The 24,368-nt window shown below is 45.4% G+C and overlaps 1 protein-coding gene across 2 annotated transcripts in view; it reads right to left on the bottom strand.

Annotated features, from left to right (window-relative positions):
* Nucleotides 1-1,331: 1,331 nt before the first annotated feature.
* MTMR2 (myotubularin related protein 2) overlaps nucleotides 1,332-24,368 on the bottom strand; it is a 64,048-nt gene continuing 41,011 nt past the window's right edge. For both annotated transcript variants that reach the window (XM_063394519.1, XM_063394521.1), the window contains 12 exons: nucleotides 23,263-23,357; nucleotides 22,975-23,085; nucleotides 20,870-20,971; nucleotides 20,090-20,173; nucleotides 13,194-13,343; nucleotides 12,221-12,409; nucleotides 9,985-10,170; nucleotides 8,922-9,128; nucleotides 7,251-7,343; nucleotides 5,841-5,954; nucleotides 4,268-4,444; nucleotides 1,332-3,310 (listed from right to left, as the gene is read on the bottom strand). In XM_063394519.1, coding sequence (XP_063250589.1) covers nucleotides 3,149-3,310; nucleotides 4,268-4,444; nucleotides 5,841-5,954; nucleotides 7,251-7,343; nucleotides 8,922-9,128; nucleotides 9,985-10,170; nucleotides 12,221-12,409; nucleotides 13,194-13,343; nucleotides 20,090-20,173; nucleotides 20,870-20,971; nucleotides 22,975-23,085; nucleotides 23,263-23,357 — 1,670 coding nt within the window. In that variant the 3' untranslated portion in view covers nucleotides 1,332-3,148. The remainder of the gene's footprint in view (nucleotides 3,311-4,267; nucleotides 4,445-5,840; nucleotides 5,955-7,250; nucleotides 7,344-8,921; nucleotides 9,129-9,984; nucleotides 10,171-12,220; nucleotides 12,410-13,193; nucleotides 13,344-20,089; nucleotides 20,174-20,869; nucleotides 20,972-22,974; nucleotides 23,086-23,262; nucleotides 23,358-24,368) is intronic.

Below are 24,368 nucleotides of genomic sequence, written 5' to 3' on the forward strand. Positions count from 1 at the left end.
TGTGTTTTGTCTAGTTGTGAACATTATTTCAGAATACTTTGAGTGAAATACTTTCACAATTAAAAAAATTCTGTACTTCTCACAGTGTGTTAGACAGTAGCTTGTGTGAGAGCTGGGGTTGTTTAACCTGGAGAGGAGGTGGCTCTGGGCAGACCTGGCACCTGGAAGGGTTATAAGAGCTGGAGAAGGCATGTACTGATAGCACAAGGGGGAATGGCTTTAAACTGAAAGGGGGCGGGTTTGGATTAGTCTTGGAATTTCCCTTCCAAGATACCCTAATTAGGGTTTTTCCTTCTGAAAGTCCTGTGCCAGGGTTTGAAAGGATGGATGGAACTTGCAGCTTCAGTTTTCTGAGGTGTTTATTCAGTTTCTTCTCTCAAGGTCTGTGCGCCGCTGGCCGCAAGCACAATGCACTGAAGAAACACAGCCAGAAAGCCCCCCTAGATGGAAAATTCAAGGTCTCTTAAAGGTCTCTAGTCCATTAACTCTTAGAACGTACTATATTTACAATTTTGTGCCAATAATCACCACTTATTTTAGACAATTTCTGCCTCAAACCCATTCTACCAATGTATCTGTGCCACTGTCACAGGAGATGAACAAGAACATGAGATACCCCCCCCAAAATTCTCCATCTTGCTCTCATCAACTGCCATTCTAAAAACCCTAAACTACACATTTTCACCCTGTGACAAATTAAACTACTGTTTATTTCAAATCTTTGTTTGTAGTTCATCTCTGAGTCTTGGAAGTTTTTCCCATGGACTAAGGTCAAAGGCAGTGCCTTCCTGGGGCCCCAGCCAGGGCCTCAGATCCCCCAGGGCAGCCCAAGGGGTTCTCCACGTACCCTGGACTCCAGCGGATTAGGTATCAGGAAGAAATTCTTTACTGTGAGGGTGGTGAGGCACTGGCACACGTTGCCCAGAGAAGCTGTGGATGCCCCACCCCTGGCAGTGTTCAAGGCCAGGCTGGATGGGGCTTTAAGCAACCTGGGCTAGTGGAAGGTGTCTCTACCGATCAGGGGTGTTGGAACTGGATGGTCTTTAAAGGTCCCATTCTGTGATTCTGTTTTATAATACTGAGCAGCTAAGCACTGTATCTGTATACTGGTCTGTACAGGATAAATGAAACTTGTCCAGAGATGCATCTTGATTTTCTATCATTCTAGACTTAAGAGTTTCAACATCAACAACTTGAAAGACCCTCTACAGAAGAATGAGAGAGATTTGGATTTCATACACTGAACTTGCAGTGCTGTTTATTTAATGTCTACGTGTCCTGCAAGTCCTTTGGAAAACCACAGAGTTGAAAATAGGAGCACAGGAACTTGATCCATTTATCAATTTTTATTAGTGTTAAGGAAACCAAACAGCCTTCATCAAGAAACAAAATATACACACACAGTCAGTTTGCTAATACAGAATAATGCTTTAAACCATCTTATATAGTGATTGTACGTGAGAGCAGACCTGCCCTTTAACCTCAAAGCAAATCCAAGTCCTTAGAAAGTATTTTGTGTGGATTCTTTGCACTATTGAACCATAACGTGTCAGGCCACCCTACAACAAATCTGGTGGCTACTGTGGCCCCTGTTACTCATCCTGTCAGAAGGTGGCTGTGGATTTCTCCGTAAGCACGGTGTGGTGATTGCAGCAGAAGAGCAGGCGGAACTGGAGACTGCAGGAGGACATGACTGCTAACGGCCTTGGAAGGAATGTGGCTTTTGAAAGGCTGTTTCTTAGGTGGAAATGAGTCTACTCTTACACTCCCTCCAAAAATCCTTCTCTAGTGGAATAGCAGCTGACAGGTATCTTAAACAGGTGACCACAGTCTGGGATCCAGTCCTAAAAGAGCAACACAGGAACCCACCCCAAACAGTACCACTTCTCAGCAGAGAGGTGGAGAAGCAGCCTGAAGACCTTGCACATACTTAACTGCCTTTGCTCTAAGGCCCTTCCTCTGCAGCCCTGTGCCGACCTGTTTGGACAAGCAAGGGGGCAGTCATGGTTGCACCAAGTGTGTGTTGTATCTCCTACAGTAAATTTTTGTATTAAAATCGAATTTCAGCTTGAGTTCAGTTGAGTGACACCAGTTCTTGAAGCAGACTATGAGGAAAAAGGTAGGGTTTAGAAACGGGCTAAGCTGTTCAGTCTGCCAGAAAAACCTAAAGCAGCAGTTGCAATGCAGGCAGAAAGGCGTCTTTGGTCGATGCACAGTTGCTTCCATTAGTTAGCAGAAAGCTGAAATACTATAAGTACACCACTACAACCCTGCACAGAAGCATTAAAATTGCTAATTAGGCTTACCCAAGCAAAATGTAATGGCTGATCCCAGCAGTTCACACGTGCCCCTTGGTATTCCACTACCTTTTCCCCTGATGGCTATGAGGCACTGGAGGCCAGAGGAGCTGTGGAAAGCCCAGGAGAGCCACTCTCTGCTCCCCCCTCTGAAAGAAAGGTGCTTAAGTGGCATCCTGGCACAGCCACTGTAAACTGTAAGTGAAATTCTAAAGTTGCAGAGATGGAAATAAAAGTTGTCCTACGAAATCAAGTCCTGTACTGTTGCTCCTCTACTGCAGTGTTTCACTGGGAGAAGCTGCCCTTTCCTTAAATAAGGCATCATTGACATGGCTTCCTATGACCTAGGCTGAGGTGAAGGGAATGACTTGTTTCAGACACTGCTGTTGCTTGTTTCCAGGTGTGCTGGCAAACGCCCTCATTCACTCTGCTGTGCAGGAGGGTGGGTGATGGCACAGCTGCATCTGAGGCTCCAATACAAAGTCAGGTTTGGCCTTTCAAACTTCTGAGCAGGCGTTTTTCCTCCTCATGCTTGTGCACAGACTCTTTCAAGCCAAGTGATTTCCAGCACATCAGTGAACAAAGAGCTCGCTCCAGGCTCCTTACAGGTGGCAAGTGCAATTGGCTTGTGTTACAAGCTAGCCACTGAGAAGGGTGATAATTGCATAGGGGGCCTTGTCTGTGTTGGCTTTTGCTTTAAGCTTTCTCTAGTGCTACAGTACTAATAAATTACCCTGGAGAGAAATAAATAAATAGGTTGGCATCTCCCAGGCACCATGCTGGAAATGCAGGAGGTTTCAGAAAAGCTTCCCCCCGGTCCTGGGAAGGCAGTCAGCAAAAAGGAGTCTGTATTATACAACTGTCTGAACGGGAGCGACGCACTGTGCGGGAGAGCCGGCTCGCTCCGAGGACGAGGTGGAACGGTTGGTGATTTCTCGCTGCAGCTCCTCCACTTTCTTCTGCAGCTCAGCCCGCTTGGCCAGAAGCTCCTTGTAGCGATTGTGAACAGGTTCCTGCAAGGAAAGGTGTAGCTGAGCACTGGAAGGTCAGCATGGAAGTGGGAGCCTGAAGCACAAAACTGTTGCTGACCTTAGGGACAGCTATGAGGGAAGGAGGTACGTGAGTGTCATCAGTCTCCAGCCTGTAGGTACCTGAGTGGTTGCTCTGGCTCTGGGCTGCTCCTTAGGTTGCAGCATGCACAGTGCATGGCTAAACAAATCAGTCTGTACGTATTTTGGAAGATGAGTTACCAAACTCTAATGTCTGACGTTTCTGAGGGACACTGGCCATGGCATCTCAGTCTGGACATAATTTCAGGGGCTTGGGAGGAAAAATAGCCAGCCAGATTCTTCTAAATATTTTCACATAGTTCTGACGGTTTAACAGTCAGTAGTACAAAGTGTGTGCAGGGTTCCTGTCTCTAATGCTGCAGATCTGCAAAACTGTAACCTGCAGATGGGCACTGAGACCATTGGGAATTTTTGTCCCTTCCTACTAAAAAGTGATGTCAGCATTCAGGATCACGCTCAGACTGCTTGTTAGAGGTGCCTGCCCTGGACAAGCCAGCTTCCCTGCTGGCCAGGGCAGACCCTTGTGCCTCAGGCATGTTCCCATCACTAGTAATTTAAACACAGCCCCAAAATTCCTATCCTACATCCAGAGAAGTCTTAGGGGGTTTAAAATCTTTTGTAAAGAGAATTCAGATCATTTTTCCCACATTCTAAGTGAGAAATTTCCCACACTGCTGAGAATCTTCAGCTCCTGCAGGTTTCACAAGGTGGTGATGTCCAGCTGGGCACCTGCACTAGGCAGCTCTAGGTGGTGCTTGCTCTTGCTGGCATTTGAATTGAGGTTTGTTTTCAGATTTAAGCAGCAGTGGCACAAGTTTGTACACTACCTAAAGGCCTTGAGCCCCAAAGTGCCAGTGTTGGTAGTGGCAGAGGGGGAGGCAGGAGCAGCAAGAGGCGTACCTGAGGCTTCATCCTGGGGTTCCAGCGGATGTAGTAGCCGACCCACAGCTCGAGGTGGCGCATGCTGGCCACGGGATACAGGACGTGGTTGGAGTAGCTCACGTACAGTGGGTTAGTAAAGTCTTCCAGTTGGCTGTTGATGTAAGACCAAAGTGATACAGTCTTTTTTGGAAGGCTCTGAAAGGGAAGGGGGTGGAGGAGGCTTTATTTGCCACACGAATCCTGGCTATCTACAAACTGTAGCAGCATAGACATATGCCTGTCATTAATATGGAGCTGGTTGTTTTTTGTAGCTTAAAAAAACCCCCAAAACTGTTCTTTTGATGTGGTTATTGTACTCAAAGCACATGGATGCAGGCAGGCACACACACCTTGGCACAGAACAACCCCTCTGACCCACCCAGCTGTCAGCACAGACCAGGAATCACCATTGCTACAGCCAGGGGACACTGGCATGCCAACTCCCAGTGCTTTAGTTAAACTTCATTTCCCTGAAGTGCTCCTGGAGGACTTGCTGGAGTATTTAATTGCAAAGGAAGCAAAGAAAACATTTGACTTAGGCCCTGATCTAGTGGAATAATTATGCCTGTGAATACTCCCACTGAAACCAGTGCTGAAGTACTTTCTAGATTAAGTACTTCACTAGGCTGAGGCCTTTAAAAGAAAACCCCAAGCCCACGTGCAAACAGCATGCAGATTTTCTTCCATGGAAATGACAGTTATTCAATCACTGTAGACTCCAGGAGAAACAGGGACACTATAGTAAAATGCTATCACTTTTATTTTCCAGCTAGTTGTTATGATTATTTTTAACTGATGTTCTATCAAATGTAATCACATCAGGTCCACACAGCAAGCACTGCCCTTGTGTACCTCTGTGCTGCTAGGCTGCAGCCTTTGGTGACAGAATGCTTCACCATCAGGTAGGTGAGACAGAATGAGTGCCACTGTTCCCCTCTGATTCCAGACTGGGTCTGGATGTACCCATCTCTACACTCCTCCCTGGGCAAACAAACCTTGGCCAGACTGCAGGGCAGAGCTGGCTTGTGGCAGGACAGAAAGGCACGTCCTTAATAAGAGTAGGAGTTGTCCTCTCCCAGAAGATGCAAGCACAGCAAGAACACACATAAAGAGCAGTTACCTGCTGTAACCTGTGTGTGCACAATGACAGCATACACGAGGTAGTTAAAAGCACCCTAAAGGGGCCACTTCAAAGAAAAGGCATGACAAAAAAGTACCAGTTCCCACAGAGAAGGTTACAGTAAACTGAAATTCAAAGCAAAACTGCATTTCCACTACCTGGGAGACACCAGGAGCTATTCAAACACTAGTGACTAACTGGAACTAGTGTCCAGGAGGGAGATGGTGCTGCTCTGAAACATGAAGCCTCCAACAGACAGCACTTTATGCAAAAAGGAAAATCCCCCAAGTCCCAGCTGTTGAGAAGGGGGCTTGGCATTTCCCAAAGTCACATATGCAACCATCTGTGAGCGAGGAACCAGTTTCTGTAGCAGTACCTGGCCAGCTAAAGCAATCAGGAACAGGCTTTTACCTTGGAGAGAAGCTGTCTTACCTCCTTCACTCTCTGCTGCTCACTGCTGCACAGGAAGGTCCCAAACAAACAGCTGTACAGGTGATCCAGGATGGTGATCAGGAAGTACTCATTGAACTCAAATGCTGTAGGAAACTTTGGGCAGAAACAGAAAATTAGGTTGGGATTTTAAAACAGGAAAATAAACTTTCTCCCTCACTGTGGTCTTGGTAAGGAGTTGGCCTCTGGATTTCTAGAACAGGATCTGTCCCTGTTCCCTGCCTGGCTGGATATTCAGGGTCATATTTGCTCCTTCCAGGAGCAAGAGTTTCCCTCTTGGAAAGCTGCTTTGCATGTGCAGAGAGGAATTTTGAGCAAAAGCCAGAGGTCTGAGGGGTTAGAGCACTCTGTTTATACACACTCAGTGATGCTTCAAACTGAAGCTTGCTCTGCTATGCCTGTCCCTCAGACAAGCCATGCAGCCAGACTGTGAACAAAAGGCAGACGTGAAATAAATACATTCAAAAAGTGGAAATTTCCCAGGGCCAAATGGAAATCACCCGGGTGCCTGACACAGCACTTCCCAGAGGGAACAGCAGCGAGGCACCTTGTGACAGAGGTCAGCAGGAGCAAAAGCTCTATGGGCACAGGCATGGACCTGGGACAGGGACAACTGCAACTCCACAAAGGGTCAGTGAGAATAAATGCAGTGAACTGCAATGATGGGCAGGGGTGATGGAGAGAAGAGCAGGAGGCCTTTCTTCCTCACAACCACTCTTCTCTTCCCAGGCTGACCCAGTTGTCACATCTGACCTCACCAGCTGCAGGTCAGGATGCCCAGCTGTAGGAGCATTCCAAGGAGACCACAATGAAAGTGACTTTCAGTGATGGTAAAGCCTCTTCTTCTCTCTGCATGGGTGTGGTACAGTGTCATATGCAGTGCCATCCTTCTCTTCCATTTCTCCTGGTTTAACCCAGGGTGAGCCTAGCTTTTTTCAGTGAACTGCCTGACCATAGCAGACTTTTGTGTCACAGAAGATACAAAAAACCTTCCAGGTTCCACGTGCCTGGGGAAAAACCTCCCAGACAGAGGGGATCTCTCCTGGGCTGTACTCTGCCATGCCTGGTCTGAAGTGAGGCACTCAGCTCTCTACCTCACATTATGAAGGGGCAGTACATTTGCCTTCAGAAGAAGTTAAAATGGAGCATGTTGCAGGATCAGCTTGAGCAGAGGCAACAGGGATCTGCTGTACCCCCTGTGCTGGGGACTTGCATTAGCAAGTGCTTTCAGGCTCTTTGCTAAACAGACTCCCAAAAAGCCTGCTGCCAGCATCAAGGCAAGAGCACTAGCCCAGGAAGGAGAGACTGCACAGGTTAGCTTGGAAAGTATTCCCGTGTCCAGACTCTGTGCCACGTCTGGGTGCACTGGCTCTGTGCCACCCAGCAGGTTACCTGTCTTGTCATTTGCCACACACAGTCGATGAACTGCAGGAAGACGGGAGAGCGATCCGCATCCGCGTGATTCTTGTCCCCGTGGCCGACCCTCTGAAACAGCAGCACAAAGGGCACGAGTCACACGGGGCTTCATGGGGGAACTGCTGGGGTCTGCTCTCGGTCACCAAACCTTTACCAACAGCTTTAAAAAACTTCAAATGAGTCCTGATATTGCTTTGTCCATATCAGTGGGTAAAGGAGTAAAGGACAGATACTTTCTTTGTCTTTGAAGTGAAAATTCTTTATGGGGATATTTTCATGCTAAGTTGAAACAAGAGTTGCTTGAGTAGAGGCTCCAGATGCTATGCTGGCACTGATTTCAGTTAATAGCTAAAGTTCAGAAGGAAAAAAATGAGCATGCTTTTTGCTTCGGTTGCAGCTGTTGTCCTGGCTACTTCAGTAGTAGAGGGTGCTGGATGCAGACACTACCTACAGGCACGGCATGCGGCGATAAGCGTCACGCGACACCTCGCGCCTTCCAAGAGCTGTACAAACACCAGCCCAGCCCATCTCCCGCCACCCCCAGAGAGGCTGCAGTGACACTATTCCCAGAAGCAGGCCTCCAGCCCCGACCGTGCTGTGTGGCCAACACGTGTGAGGCGTGACTGCTCAGAGCTGGCCGAGTACGTTAATGGTTATGGACTACCCCGGAGCCCCAGGTACCGTACAAAGACACAGCAAGAACATGTAAGTAACAGAGACCCCTAATACTGTTCTCCCCTCACCAAAGGAAATCACTGTCAGTATCTTCCTTGTCTAGACAGTGAAGAAGCTAAAACACTCCTTGTTCAAACACCAGATAACAAGTTTTGCTGCAGTAGAACCTCAGTTGCTTTAGTGCCTCAGTTTCCCCACCTTCCTCAGAGCATTTGACAGTGCAACCCAGCACTGCAAGTGCTGTACACAGACCTTGTTCTAGCCCTTGCAAAATTAACAAATACTAGAGAACAGCTATGAGCAAAGCACAACAGGAACAAAGACTGAAAGGATACTACTGAAAGGCTCTCTCAATTCCCATCCCAGTGCAAACCACAACAAACTGCTGGGTCACAAGCCCACAAAGGTGCCTCTCTGCCAAGTGCAAGGGCACAACCACAAACTACTCTTGGTCCAAGCTCAAACTGCTGCTATTCTACCTAAATAATTAGAAGCCTGTCCAAAAATAAAGTGTGCCTGAAGAAAATGAGAGGTCAAGGCTATAAACAAATTCCCCAACCTCTTCAATACCAAAGCATTTCTTAGATGATGGTGCCCAAGCCGTCTGAGAAAATGAACTGCATGGGAAAGAAAGACAAAAAATACCCCAGTGGTCTCTGCCAGCTCCCAGCAGAAATGCCAGCACTGAACCCAAAGCACACTGCTAGTTTAGGCCTAAGCATAGGAGCATGACATTATCAGTCAGACACCTGAGACATTTAAATATCACCTGTTCCTTGTACCTAACCAATACAATCCCAAGGAGGTTAAGAGATTAATGGAACCATAGGTAGAAAACAGTAACATCAGCATTCACCTCTCTTCTGTGAGTTCGGCCAGTAAACTTCTCACGGGAAATGGTAAACTCCTCTGAAATCCTTCAAGAGGGACCATAACATTCTGCTCAGTGCCTTCCATGGGCGAGTGACTCACCAGCTGAAATCTGTGGCCGAAGCTCAGCCACTCCTTCTCCACGAGCACCTCAAAGCCGCGGATGGTTCGGTAGTAGCTGTCCAACATGAGCAGTGCCAGAGAGGTGAGCTGCGCCGTGCGGTCCCAGCCGTCGCTGCAGTGCACAACCACTGATGTCTTCCCCGACTCCACCTTGTCAGCAATCCGAAGGGCTCCAGCAAGAATGAGCTGGGACAAGGGAGAAAACAGATTACAAAATCTCTTTGGAACAGAAACGATAAATGAAAAATGGCTAGTGACAGCACAGGACAAACCAAGGGCTCTGCTTGCCTCAAGGAGAATGGTAAATCAGTTCCAACTACTTTATAACTAGGTCAGCGAACTGGTGAACACATTTTCTGTTCCAGCAAGATGACGACACATCTAAACTGTAGTGTAAGCACAACCCTAGAAGAGCCCTTGCATAAAGCTCAGTCCTTGGACAAGCCAAGATTTAAATGCAGGAGCATTTTGTGCCTGATTAGGAATTGCCATCACCTTGCAGCTTCTCTAGGAGCAGATCTGTCCCCGTCTGCATCAGCAGAGCAACAATCTAAGCTGGACATTTTTGGAACAGAAAGAAAATTATTTGAAAAACAGCATCTGGAGAAGCCAAAATATTTTGCCTCCTTATTCTGACTCTGCTTAGATTCTTGAAAGGCTGAAAGGGCCCAAACTCCCAGCACTTGCTTATTTGGACCAGGCAATAATGCCAGGATGTCAATGAGCCAAGTCAAGAACTTGGAAACTCTGTGACTCCTGAGTTCTAAGCAGAGCTTTCACAATTACACATCACCCAAGAACATCCTTCACTTCCAAAACACCATCTTTCAGTATTTCAGCCCCCTCTCTTGTCCCACTTCTCATCCCCTTAAGATTCCTCACTCCAAGAAATTATGGTTTTAACTGCTTATAAATGGAAAACAAATTCTAAGTCTTTAAATTTACAGTAATTGAGAATCCTGGAGTTAACTCCAGACATCTTTCCCAGACTGGTAAGGACTGTGTCTGCTCAGCCACATGCAGTGGATGCAGACATGCATACCTTGATATGCTCTAGCCAGTGAGTTGACTCTAAATTAGACAGCCAGTGAGTCTCCTCGATATTGGGATACACAATTTCTTTCAGTTTTCTCAGCGACTCTCTCATAACATGAATGTTGTGAATATCCAGGAACACCAATTCTGCATTCTGATAGGCATCCTCACTCTCATAGCCCCCTCCTTTAGCCTGAAGAACAAAATTCACGTAAAAATCATTAAGCAAAACCATATTGTGTACTTTATCCCAGTCATTTGTCCTGAGCAAATAGCAGCTGACAAAATACCACAATGGCTGGGCTATCTAAAGCAGGCAAAAACCCCTGGCTTTATCTTACAGCTGGGAGCAAACATGTACAGGCACACACTTGGTTCCTCTCTTCTGCAATACCTAATGAATGCTATAATTTTTACCAAAGAATATCACATTACAACCCTTCTTTTCCTCTGTAATTATAATTTATCCCCATTCAAGCTGTTAACTCATTACATTTGCTAATCTATCATTTAAAAATTTACCATACTATTACAGAGGAGGATAACCCACACACTAATTGCCTTTCCTAAGTAATGGGAAAGGCAGATTTAAAAAAAAAAAGAAAAAAAAAGAAAAAAAATCTCTACTGCAACAAAGCAGCTCCACCATTAAAACAAAGCTTAAAGTGATGGCATGGAACACAGTTTTTAAAAGGGCAGAATATGGACCCTGGGAACTACTGACCTGTCAGCCTCACCTCTGTGCCTGCCAAGATCATGGAACAGATCCATCTAGAAGATGTGCTAGGACACGTGGAGGACAGGAAGGGGATTTGGGACAGCCAGCACGGTTTTACCAAGGTAAATCCTGCCTGACCAGCCCAGTGGCCTCCTATGATAGAGAGATTGCAGCAGCGGACAAGGGAAGGGCTGTGGGTGTCATCTACCTGCACTTGTGTAAAGCCTTTGACACAGTTCCCCAAAACATCCTTCTCTCTGGACTGGAGATGATGGGCAGACAGTTTGATGGATGAGAAGTTGGACAGTCACAGCCAGAGGATAACAGCCAATCGCTCAAAGTCCAGGCAGTGACAAGTGGGGTCCCTGAGGAGCTCCTACTGGGACTAGTGCTATCTTCATCTGTGACACAAGCAGAAGCATCAAGTGCACCCTCATCAGGTGTGCAGATGACACCAAGCTGAGTGGTACAGCTGACACTCCTGAAGGGTGTGATGCCATCCAGAGGGATCTGGACAAGCTCAAGCAATGGGTCCACAGGAACCTCAGGAAGTTTAACAAGACCAGATGCCAGGTGCTGCACCTGGGTTGGAGCAACCCCTGGTATCAGCACAGGCTGGGGATGAACAGATCAGAGCAGCCCTGCCCAGAAGGACTTGGGGGTGCTGGTGATGAGAGGCTGGACATGACCCAGCCATGGGCACTCCCAGCCCAGAATGCCAAATGTGTCCTGGGCTGCATCCAAAGCAGAGTGGGCAGCAGGGCAGGGAGGGAATTCTGTCCCTCTGCTCTGGAGAGACCCCACCTGCAGTGCTGTGTCCAGCTCTGGGATCCCAGCACAGCAAAGACAAGAACTTGTTGGATCAAATCCACAAAGATGATCAGAGGTCTGGAGCATCTATCCTGTGAGGAAACCTTGAGAATGGAAGGCCTTGGAGAGACCTTACAGAAACCTTCCAGTACTTAGGAGCCTTCTAAGAAAGATGGGGACAGCTGTTTAGTTGGGCCTGTTGTGATAGGCCAAGGGGTAATGGTTTGAAAGTAACAGAGGGTAAATTCAGACTAGACATAAAGAAGAAATTTTTCACAGTAAGGGTGGTAAAACACAGGAGCAGCTTTCCCAGAACAGTGGTAGATACCTCATTCTTGGAAACATTCAAGGTCAGGCTGGACAGGGCTCTGAGTCCTGTTAGAGGAGCAGTCTTCCAACCATGTGAATTGAAAAATGCTGATAACACAAGGTCCAGGGTGCTAGAGTCTGACCTCAGTACTAGTTCATTTTTTTTCCCTTCCAATCTAATTTCCCATTGTAAAGTAATACAATGGATTGCTAGCAGTCACACTGATATCTTACAAATACCAATGCAGTTATAAAAGTCTGTCTAGAGAATCAGACCATTGCATGCAGACTTCCTCTGCAATGGAAAACCCTTTTGTGATCCTTAAGAATAATATGAAATGGTGGTGGGAAGATGTGCTCTAAATTATTACATTCCCAGTTTTAGACAGAGAAAAAAGTACCCAACCTTATTTGCTACAGCATTCACACTAGGCCTTGCATCAAATATGAAGATTTTATGAGACTGGGCATTAGAATCCATGATGGCTTGAAGGTACTTTTCATCTTCCTTGCTTCTCTTGCCACTCACTCCCACCATGGGCTGGCTGCAGCGAGTGATCGTTGCTTGACTTTCTGGGTGAATCCACGACAAGACCTTTGGAAACAAATGGGAAATAAATAAAGGAAAAATGGGGTTCATTAAACCAGTGAAGTGAATTACCTGTAATGGCTTGCTCTGGGATCCTATATCAGTGGGTTTCAGAAGGCTGGATTCTATCAAATTACAACTGAATGAAAGAAAGAACTCTTCTGTTCTTATTCATTCTGGTAGCATTCCCAAAGTTTGAACAAATAAAAGGTGATCAAATTGTTTAAGTCTGACTTTTAAATATGATACAGACTGTTTTTCTGGCTGTGATGTGTCAGTATGTGGGCTATGTCTTACTTTATGTTACACTATGTAGAAGTTAAGCACTTTAGGAACAGACTGACTATAGATTTGAGGAGTAAACCCGTATCTTTTCATTTAACTCTGAAATAATCATAACAATGTGCTTTGTCTTAATTTCATTAAGTAAGTGCTCTCATCAAGACTATCATTACGTATTTCTCTGTTCTGAAAGTCAGATTAGGCCAGACAATTGTAAACAGCCAAACAGGGCTGCCTTGTGTTTCCCAGGAGCTGAACTGAGACTTGGTCGGAGTTGTGCTCAATTATCTTATCTTCGAGTTTTGGTTTAGTCTACATCTCTTTCTCAACAGTAGTTTCAGCAGATACTGTTGTTTTCTATGTCCTCAAACATGTTGTTGTCACTTTTATTATCCGCTGACCATTTATTTCCTCCCTGGAATCCACTCAGCCTGATCTTGGTATTACTTATTGCCCAAAGGTATGCGTAACAAAACCACATCAAAGGGCCTTCTTCTGTCCCACTCACTGGTATGCGTCCTCTGGATCTGAAGGATGCCACTCTCTTTAATTCCTCGTCGGGAATGTTTACAGGCACAGCGAGAATGGCAGGGTATGTATCACACAGCTCATAGCGCTCATTAATCTTGGTCAGCCTCCAGCTCTCATTGGGAATTCCCTAAAGAGGAAACTGCAGGTTAGCAAATGAGTTGCTCTGAGACCTCAGCACAGACAAAACCCCAGACCTGAAATTCAAGGCAAATTTTGTTAATGAAGGACAATTAGGGCTGGCACCTGGGAATACATTATCTTGGAAACTTGTATTTCATGTCTCTCCCCAGAGAAGTGGATGTTTTGCTCAAGTCACTGATGAGCAGGGACACTGAGCTTCAAGCAGGGTCACCTGTGGCAAAGGAACAGTGGAGGCTACAGATGTAGCACCACATGTGGTCCCCCTGAGCCCATCTTTAAGACGCCTCCTGGTCTCATCATGGGCTTACAGGAGAGCCAGGAACAGAACAGAATGGTGACCAACTCAGTCCCCTCAGGCACTTAGTTCAAATGTGTTGGGTGAAAACTGGGGATACAAAGCGGAGGTACCGGACAGAATTGGGGGGAGGGGGAGAAGGGAGAACAGGCAGTAAAACACTCCAAAAAATCAGCCTGATTTGGGCTTAGTTCAGTGTTTGTGGCACAACTGTGCAAAACCCAAAAGCATCAAAAATTAAATTGTATGTCTCTGTTTGGGTGACTGTATGGGATGTGCAACTCCCTTGTTTCCATCACACTGAGCTCTTTGATTGGGCTGGGAGAGCAGGGAATCTGCACACACACATCACAGAGCTCAGCATGCCATAAGGAGGAAGCCACTCAACAGCTTCCCTGCAAACAATCTCCAAGTGACACCTGAAGCACAATGGGGACAACCCTGACAACCTGCAGACGTGGGAGAGAACAGACCAACAGGGAGTGGCTGGTGCAGCTGCCTGCAAGGGGAGGTTTAAACAGACCCCTACTGCAGCAGGGGTGAGCACTGCCACAAAGCATCCCTGTGGGGAAGACACATCTGCTGCATCAAACACGGCCAGGCTGTGAAGCCCCGAGTGTGTTTTAGGGAACATCAGCTCTGTACACAATGCATGCCTCTGTTCTAGTGAACACTACTTCCTTTTAAAGGAGGGTGCTGGGACACTGATTGCCACTGTCGTGGCTCCCACAGGAAACAAACGACACATCTCACACCATCAGACGAGCTGTGATAGTTATGGCTGACCCACACAGACTGTAGCTGGTTCCCCAGCCCAGTGGTGAGTCATGCTGCCAAAAGAGGTCATGGTTAGAAACATCAGGGGAGGCCAGACCTTCTGTCTAGTATCAGTCACACACCCTGCTTTGTGAACCACTGCTGTGCTTTGGCCCTCCCTGGGAAGGAAAGGTTACTGCAAGGATCACCCCAAAAGCCCAAAGGAAAGCTATTTTTGGCACTGTGAAGCCAAAGAATTGGCAGAACCAGATATCAAGCAGTGTGTATACACAGTTCAAGCTTACTGATGGGCAAAACACGCTCAGAGGTGTACCTGCTGTACACAGCAAGGACGGAATCTGCTGGGCCCACCAGCTCTGTTGCCAGCCAGGGAACAGCTAGACTCTTGCCAGTGACCAATCTGCTCACTACCTGCAAGTGGACTAATGGCAAATTAGTTGTCAGTCCTGTCCTAATAAGCACATAAAATGGTCCATAAATGATGAAAATTTCACTTCCCCAAAATCTCAATGAAAATTATGCTGTCAGCACAGTCTTGGCAAGAAAAATGGGAGCTAACAAGCAGCTACATGGAAGAAAGGTTCCTTTTCATTTTACCCAGCAACTCTACCAATGCTCATGGAGAAGACTGAGGAGTGGGCACTGGAAAGCACCCTCTTCACAGTGCTGGGCAGTGTGGCTTCAGAACACACTGCCTGGGCCAGAACTGAGCTCTAAAGCTCTCCAAAGCTCTTCCAGCTGCCACACTGACAAATTTGAAGGAAATCATTATTCTGCAATTGCCCAGACTAGAAAAATCCATGACAAACTCTCAAAGAAAGAAAAGATGCTGTGTGTCAGCATTCAAAATTCTTTTGCCTCGTGGGGAATGTCTCCTTTTCCCTGGCCCGGGAGCCTTGAATCACAGAACCACCCAGAACGCCTTGGATTCGGATCGTGACTTTAAGGACTGGAAGCAAACAGAAATAAGCCAAGTGGGCTAGAAGAGAAGCTGAATTTGCATCTTCCCTGGACGTTTGCCATAATGCAGTGTAGCTTCTGCATTTATTCGTGCTCCTTCAGATTTGCCCTTTCTCCAGCTGGAATCAATAGAAAAAGCTAAACGTGATATAAAGCACACTGGCATTTCCTCACATAAGATGCATTTCACTATTTCCTGGTAAGTTGTAAGCACCCAAAAGCCTACTATGAAACCAAACTGTTACAGATGTAACTCAATAAGCCTCTGCAGGCTCAGGAGTGGCGCTGGGTGCTGCCTGCCTGTGCACCTGCAGGAGGAACTCAGGCATGCCTCGCTAAAAGCAGGCTGTGATCATCCTGAGGCTGCCAGGGCACATGGGATGTCGACATTAGTGACCTGAGACTTCTGCACAGGTCTGTCTTCTTCCAGGTAAATTAATGCTGCTAGCAGCCCCTGATTCTAGGGGAATTCATATCTCTGGTGGCTGCCAGAGGGCAAACTGAGGAAGGCAGCAAAGCCACATGTATAGTCGTAAATTAAACATACCCACGATCGTTCTCACTGAGCCCAGCTGAGCCAACGCACCTCACATCCCTACTGATAAACTCATTTATTCTCCAAACAGGACATTTTATCTGAACTGCCACTGGTGATCCTTGACTTGCATCACAGTACCTTTGTGCATGGCTAAAGATGCTCAAACACACTCATTCAAAAGATGGATGGTAACAGCCTGGTCTGTAGCTATGCCTGAAACTTGCCCCTGTGCTTGAGAACGCTTCTTACAACTGTATCATTTAATCACAGAGACACAGCTTTTGTGTCCTCTCCACACACAAACTAGACTTGGTTTCCCTCTAGACAGACATTCATGCCTTTCTGTAATGACTTGGGTTTGGTTATCACTTGATTGACACTTGATGTTGTAGAAGATGGTGTTTCTCTGCAGGGAAAAACTGTTGAAGCCACACCAGCAGAGCACTGACACCACCACCTTGCAAAGCACATGGTTAAGGTTAAGCTCATGAGGATCCTTCCAGGATGGCAGGAAAAAAGTAATTTCCACATTGTATTTACACACAGTCACACCTCTCCATGGGATCACGCAGATCCACTCTGAGCTTAGATACGTAAGTACACCTTGATCTGCAGCAGGCAACACAGGGCACAGCTGCAGAGCCAAGCTGGTCCCTCTGCCATTCACTGAGCCCAGGCTGTGTCCCCTCAGCACCAGAGAGCTGTGATCTGTTCTACAGTAGAGACCAGCATAAGCACCAGCATAAGCAGGACCTCAGTTAAACCACGGGACATTTAACAGTTCAATCCTCACTTTGCTCCCCTAAGTTACACCCAACAGTCCTCTGGAGGATGGTGTTATTCAGCTCTACCTTTCCTACTCTGCTTGTATGCTAATGCTGGCCACTTATTTTATCCTCAGAATAGGTCAGTTCTTCTGAGTTATTAGTTTCTGCATGTTTTCTCTGAAAGCAGCAACCACAGCCCTACACTGTGGCTCCCCAGCAGATATGACCAGAGCAAAGGATATTAGACAAGAATGACTTTTGTAGGGAAACATCACACAACTTCACAGCCTCTTGTAATATTTTCCAAATGCCCCCCACCTTATTAAGGAAAATAAAGCTTTAAGTTACTCCAAAGGCATCTTAAGGACTTTTGGTTTCAAGTGAGTCTTATTCACTTCGCAATTCTGTTTTATATTCTGCCAGCCCATGTGTAATAAAAATCAGGGAGCAATTTCGGTTTTAAATTTCATTTGCCACATGTGATTCCATTTACCAACTAAATCTCAAACCTCTCTGAGTTCCTTTTGTTCTCTACAGGTTGTTTATGACTCCCCATAGTTTTACACAATCACAGATTTTTAATAAGTTACATATTTCCATCCTTCCCAAGAACGCTAACAGGGAAGTTAGGGGTTTACTGAGTATCTTTCCAAATTGCTACAATTGCTATCATCTCAACATATTTCTATTAATCTTAATAAAAAATATAATTAATAAACAATACCACACTCAAACCTGCCATGTCTACCAGTGTGGACATAGATCTCACCATGGATCCTGGTCTAGAAGTCTTTTCTGGATGCCTGGTAGTTGGAGTTTACTTTTGCCCCATTCCCCTCTCCGTGTGTCCCTGCTCCCACAGGGAGAAGACTGATCTGGCCTAAGACACAGCAAGTGAATGCCTGGCCATCCTGCTGGGCTGCTGATGCCCTAGGCCAGCTCTTCTCTCACAGTTTTTAAACCAATTCCAGAAGGTCCTGCTGACAGTGCATATGTCCTGCTTTTCTATTTCTGATCACAATTCATAGAGTCAGAGACAGGTAATCCCATTATCTGATTTGATGATGCCAGTTTTCTTTCACTGTTAACGAAGCCCTGCTGCCATTTCAAGACATAATCCTGATTTACTGTAGTGTTTGTTATTGCTTTAGCAGAACCTGGTTGGATTAAGAAAAAAGGTTACGACATTCACACAGATAAATTGAACATCCATAGTTACAAATGCTGGAATTGAATAAACAGACTGAAATACCTAAAGATTTTGGAGGGGACATAAAGCATCATGCTGCAGGACCTAAATCAATCTAACAAAAGGGATGAAATTCTCCTCCTGGCCAGATCACAACATAGACATCTACTGCAGTATGGTTTGCCTCTTCTTCAGCAGCTGGTGTTGGTCACTTTTGGAGATAAGGAACTGGACAGATGGATTGGGTGATCTGGAATGGTAGTGACTGTGCCTCATCATGAGTAAAACTCAGAAAGGCTGTGGCTGCAAAAAATCCTGGTTTGGATTCTCTTTTGCAGTTACCAGTGTAAGGAAATGACCGTGGGCTTCAGCACGTGGACAATAGTTTGGTTTCTTGACACAGAAGCTGTCAGGCAAGTTTGTCCTTCCCACTCACAAACAACACAAAACCAGGCCACAGCACGAGTGCACATTGCACTAATGCCTCAGCTGTCTCATGTTTTATACCCATTTTCTTTATGGAAAGGCCATGAAGAGCTGCAAATCACAGGCATGCAAACACATCTATCCTTTCACCATGTAACATAATTCCTGAGAAATTTAAGGTGCACCAAATTACAGAATAAAAACTAATATGGACAGAAAAGCTTCTATCATAAAAACTGACATGTCAAGATTTAGAAAGTGAAATAATCTATACTGAAATTATCTAAGGTCACCCTTTCTTCTTTCCAGGTGTTTTAAAAATGTCTTTTGTTCTTCACCTGTTTTGACTGATGCTTGGCTGAGTGAATGCTGTGCTTTCCAGTGGAGATTATTTTGATAGCACAGGTACGTCTCAGTTGTTACTTCAAAATTCTCAGGCCTACAAAGAAGCACCTTGCTCAAATAGCTTGGGCTGCAAATCCTTCTCTACAAGCAGATCTTCCCATAAAATAACTACCAAGAAGGAGGTAATTCTAAACAAAGCACTAATCGCTGCATTATCTGATCTTATGATCAAGATGACCTTAGAAACAAAGTGATTCCGAACAACTGGAGTTTGTCTTGACCAGGATTTTGGACTGTGGCATCTGACTGCAAAACATACACTTCTTTGCAATGAAGGCAGCACACAGTAAGATGCAGTAAGAGACATCTCACTTCCCATTAGCAGCCTGGAAGCCAGCGATCTATCTTAGGCAGCTATTTTAGGAGAGAACAAATCACCCCCAACAGCGAAGCGCTCTCTCCCATCTGTTAATGACAGCCCTAGATAACCAATTTAGAAGGCATGACCAGCTTTTAGAAGACTGGAGCTAGAAAAATTAGTCCTTAGGTTTTGGATTCCAGGAATCAGATGAACAACTAGGCTGGGACAGAGGTCTGTTTTTGTTTAATTTGATGAGAAAGACCAAAAAAATCTTTAAATTGCATGGCTTAAAATCTCTTAACTTTACAATGGAAAATTGTTTTTATTCTGGTGGATCTGGAGGAGACAGAAGCTTATTGTGTCCAGGACAAACGTGTCACCAAATCATGCCCTTCTTCTACTTGAGGATTTTATGACAGGAGTGATTTCATAATAAAAATCTAAATTCTCCCATCTTTTACTCCGGAGAGGGACTACTCAAGTTTTTACCACAGTATTCCTGATCGACAGCCTGTCGCTTCATAATCATGAATACCTTTGATCCGTCTACTCTGACCACACTACAACTGTGTGTTGTAAACCATGGTAAATCACAGTACTCTCTAGGCTGATCCCTATGCTGAGAAACCATGCCTAAAGTAGTGAGGGCATTCCATATTTAATTTCCTCCCCCTCCCCAATTTGCTGTTTAAGACAGGAAAACCTGGAATTTTTAACTAATACAAGCAAGCACTGAGGTGTGAAACTCAACAGTGAGATGCCTGTACCTGGAACAGGCACCATTCCTCACTGCCAGCAGCACCTGATCACCAAGCCAGAGCATTAGTTTTTTCTATCCCAGCCTGAAGCAAGCTGTCTGCCACCTGAGCTAACATCCATCAGTAGATGCCTCTATCTCTAAAGCTGTACTGCTCTCAACAAGCACTACAGTGTGGAGAACAACATCAGAACCAAGCCTGCACGGCATTTGTCAGCAGAATCATTCTCTGCTCCATGTAACCTGTAGTTGTATTACTGCACAGACCCTCATTCCTGAAGAGTAGAGGATGAGGAAGGATGTGGCACAATACCCACCTGTCTTCTGTACTCCCAAGTTGGGTCATACACTTTCCATCCATTTTCTGGGAAAACCTCTTTATACTCAAAGGCAAAAAGTGGCTGAAAGAAAGAAAATTTACCATTGAGAGCCCACTCCGAGCCCATTTACAGCATGCTTGATATCTCAAATAGTAATTTACGACTGACCCTTCTTTTTCCCCACTGCATCACTTTTCTTTCAAGGCTTTATAAAAAAGATGAACACTCTCACTGTAGCAGGTAATTAGTACAATATACTTTCCAATATGTCCCTGATCTTGCTTGGCTATTACCTAGTACTTCAAGGACAAAAGGAATTCGTTATTAAAGAGAGAAGATAAAACTACTTAGGCAAGAATGCTCTTACAGATTAACAATCAGATTCTTTCAACCAGCATTTGAAACAACAATTGCAGTGTCATAACATTAGAGAACAGGGGGGCTGCATTCCAGATTTGGGGCAGTGCAGCCACCATTAGCTGCAAACCTCTGATGGATGTCACTGTGATTTGAGTACTTTCCCTCTGTTACAAGGCTTTATCAGTAAGTCATTGCCCATGCTTGAAAGAAGGCACTCTAATAAACTTTTCCTGTTTCCTGTATGATCTAAACTCCTACAGAATTAAGTTTAAAACAGATTTGAAAACCAGCACTTCTCATCCTTCGTGAAAATGCATGTCACATGAATGCTTATTAAGTATTAAGTAGATGGGACAGAATAGAACAGTTTACTGCTATTCTGTGTCTTTTGAAAAAAGCTGAACAGAAAACACTTACCAGATTATTTGAAACTGGAAAAGCATATTTCATAAGGTTCTCAAATATGGATCGTCTCGTTCTCCCTTCAGGCTTATGAGCAAACCGCAAGTTTCGAATATCCTAGGGGAAAAAAGAGGGAAATCAAGTTGCAAATTTCTGAACCACTTCAAAATTCAAGGAAAATCCAAAAGCCAGAATTCAAAATGGGGTCACATGACAGTGCTCTTTCTAGCACTGATTTAATACTGTACTTTGAACAATGTTGTTCAGTTGCAACATTGGGCTTGGTTCAGGGGCTGTCTACAGCCTCCAACAACAGCAGGGCTGCCAAGGGAGGGCACAGCTGTGCCTGACCACAGCATCTTGCCTTCACAGGAAGCTGAAAGTCTTGAGGAGTGTCTGCTCAGGAAAAAGCTATGTGTGACCAGCAGGACTTGGTGAGACAGACCTCCTTGGCTCGCACTGAGCTCTCATGCCAAGCAGTACCGCAAGACCACCAGAAGGGGTGGCCTGACCGAGTACCTCCACAGAGCTACTGCACACAGGGCGCCCAAGAACAGCCAGTTGGGTGCAAAGCATCCACAGCCATCTCCCTTTAAAGCTTCAGTCTCACAAGATGCACTCAAGAGGATGTCTTGAAACCAAGAACTCCTCCACTTTGCACAGCAGCACCATTTAGACAAAAAGTGATCATTCAGGACCTCCTCTCCATAGTCACCTACAAAACCGAATTTGGGAAGTAAATAAAGCAACTCTAAGTTTCTCCTGCCAAGCTTGCAACTAAAATGCTTGCAGTAAAATCTAAAATCCATTAACAGGAAACGACTATAAAGTTCAAGTACATGAAGATGGTAGAGCATGTCAGAGAATGAGATAAACAGCTGAAGACTTCACTTCCTCACAGGGATTACATGACTGGTCTCAGAAAGAGGACTTTTCAGGAGGCATAACATGTATCTGTACCACTTTGATATTGCACTAAGCTGCTGTGCATATCCTGGTGAAGCAGGCTGACATGTATAAATATGCTATAAAGGGCCAAAACACCCATCCTATAGTTTGTGCCTAAGTTTCCCACACAGGGAAATGATACAGTTCACTTCAAACCTGACCAAGTGTCCTTATGGACAAAATGGCTGAGAACTAGGAATCCAAATCAAAACAAGGGACAAATTAGCTTGCCAACACAAGCACCCACCCTATGTTAGCCAGGGTGGATTAAGAGTGCCGTAGGACAAAGGAGCAGCAGGATGATTTGATTACAGATTGCAGTAACTGGTCTTGACTCAGCACACCCACAGCTTGACAGTCAGCTTAGCTTCCTGGTGCCTCAAAAATCACAGCAGTGACCAGAGCAGTTTGGGATTCCTTTTCATTCCTCCACCTGCTCTTATCCAGCAAGTGACATCCTTTTAGCATTGAGGGGCTCTGACAAGCCCTAAGCAGCCCAAGACCTGTAAGGTTCTGAATCCAGCTCTTCCTGTGTGGTCACTAGGGGAAGCAGAAGGGCCATGCCATCCAGAGATGGATTTAGGCTTTATCTACTTCCTGGGTCTACGGTAAGCAGGCATGAGGAGGCAAATTGTTCATTTCTACTGCAGTTTGTATTACCAGTTATTCCAAGGGCTCTTGAGAGGCACATGTGAAATATGTAATGCCTGGAAAGAAATGAAAAAACAGCCTTGACAAGGACTGAAGGCCACTCACCAGTCCCTCATGGCAAGGCACAGCAGCAGAGGGACACGAGCTAATGATTTAGGGAGAAATGTGCCCCTTTCTTGCTCTTGAAATGTAAATGAGTGAAAGGCCTACTGAATTCCCAGTAACTGGAGTCTACCTAGAATAAGTCTGGTGGGCAATGCTGAGAACTGAGGATGAAGGCCTACACTTCCATGATGAAGAAAAGCCATTGCCCAGCACAAAGCCTAAAAAAAAGGTTTGGACCTCTTATCAAATAAGTGGAGATTCAGAATACTGAAAATTAATTTTGGAATTACGCTTTTTGACAACTGTGAAACCATACTGACTGAAACATTTTGCAGAACTTCCTACAGAACTACAGAGAAAACCTTTAAAAACATATGTTCCCCTTCCCCTATTGTAAAACACAGATAAAAGTTTACCTTGCATACAATCTCCAGTCCGTATGAATTTTCACCGCGACTGGAAGCACCTCCAATTTTCTCCACTCTGTTGATTACACCTAAAGATGCATCTAGGACAAAAGGAGGGTCCTGTAGACAGTTGAAATTTGTGAGTTTAAAAAGGGGAGGGGGAAAAAACCCCAGCTCCTGCTCCCTTATGTCTATATTCCCAAACATATAGCCACATTTCACACAGAAATACTCTCAAACAACACCTAGGTCCAAAGACTGAAAAGGTAGCAAAAGCAGATTATTTCAAAAGCTTACCCGTTCCATGCTTTTAAAATACAGTCTATAATTGGTAACAGTAAGGGTTCCTCTGATTGCTCCAGTGAAGGGGCAGATGTAAGTCACATCCTTAGCTTAAGAAAAAAAAAAAAAAAGTTGTAAATTTCACAGTTAATTTATGGGAGAAAAATTATGCCTGCAACAATATTTATGGACTCTACCTTGCAGATCATGAAATAAAACAATCTTAATCTGTGGTTCTACCCTAGATCCTAAGGCTAACTTGCAAGTTTCAGTTCTGTGGAGAGGCTAAGAGTTTGGGTAGAGATAGTACCACCACCCAGAATCCTACCTTTGCACAAAACTGCTACCCCTGTCAACAGGCCAGTGTCTGGTGCAAACTGTGTGCTCACACTGCCAGTTGCTGAGAACATCATGCATGGAAAGAGGAGACCACTCCTGCTTGGAGGCACACATTGGAAGCTGACAGCAATCTGCATAAAAGCTAAGGACTGTGCTCAAGATGGTTTGTGCCAGCAGGGGCAGGAGAAGGCAGTTCTTGTACATGTGGTTTTTAGGGTGCCTGGGTCCTTCTGTACACCTCTGCACGTGGAGTCAGCCCTGGGATGAAGGCCCTCATGCTAAAAGCCAGCAGAGCTACCGTGATTTGCAGGAGCCATGAAACACCCAGCTGCCAGGGATCTGAGGTCTGAAGTCAATGATCAAGTTACTCTGCACAATTCAATTATTTTTGAGCCTGAGTGACGGTGACTCTAAACAGTCCCCTTCTTAAAAGGCCTCAAATGTTTCTCACTTGCTCCAGCAAAAGGCAAGAGGTGCTGCTGGCTTTCCACTGCAAACACCTCTCCTAACTGCCCTTCTGTTTTACATCAATTAAAAATGCCAAGATTTAAGTTGTTGCCTCCCCACCTCTGCTGCCTATCACGCCTTCTGCCACTGAAGCAGTCGAGTGGCTGTGTCATGGCAATGGTTTGCACTATCACCAACAAGTAATGACACCCCTCAAAAACACCGAGGAGACCCACTGACCAGAGCTGCCAGATCCATGAAAAACCTCCCTGGATCATCTTAATAACCTCAAGTCTCTAAGCCCTAGGGGCCCTATTTTGCAAGGGCTGTGTCAG

Source organism: Prinia subflava, chromosome 3, assembly GCF_021018805.1.
Source record: "Prinia subflava isolate CZ2003 ecotype Zambia chromosome 3, Cam_Psub_1.2, whole genome shotgun sequence".
NCBI classification, from domain to species: Eukaryota; Metazoa; Chordata; class Aves; order Passeriformes; family Cisticolidae; genus Prinia; species Prinia subflava.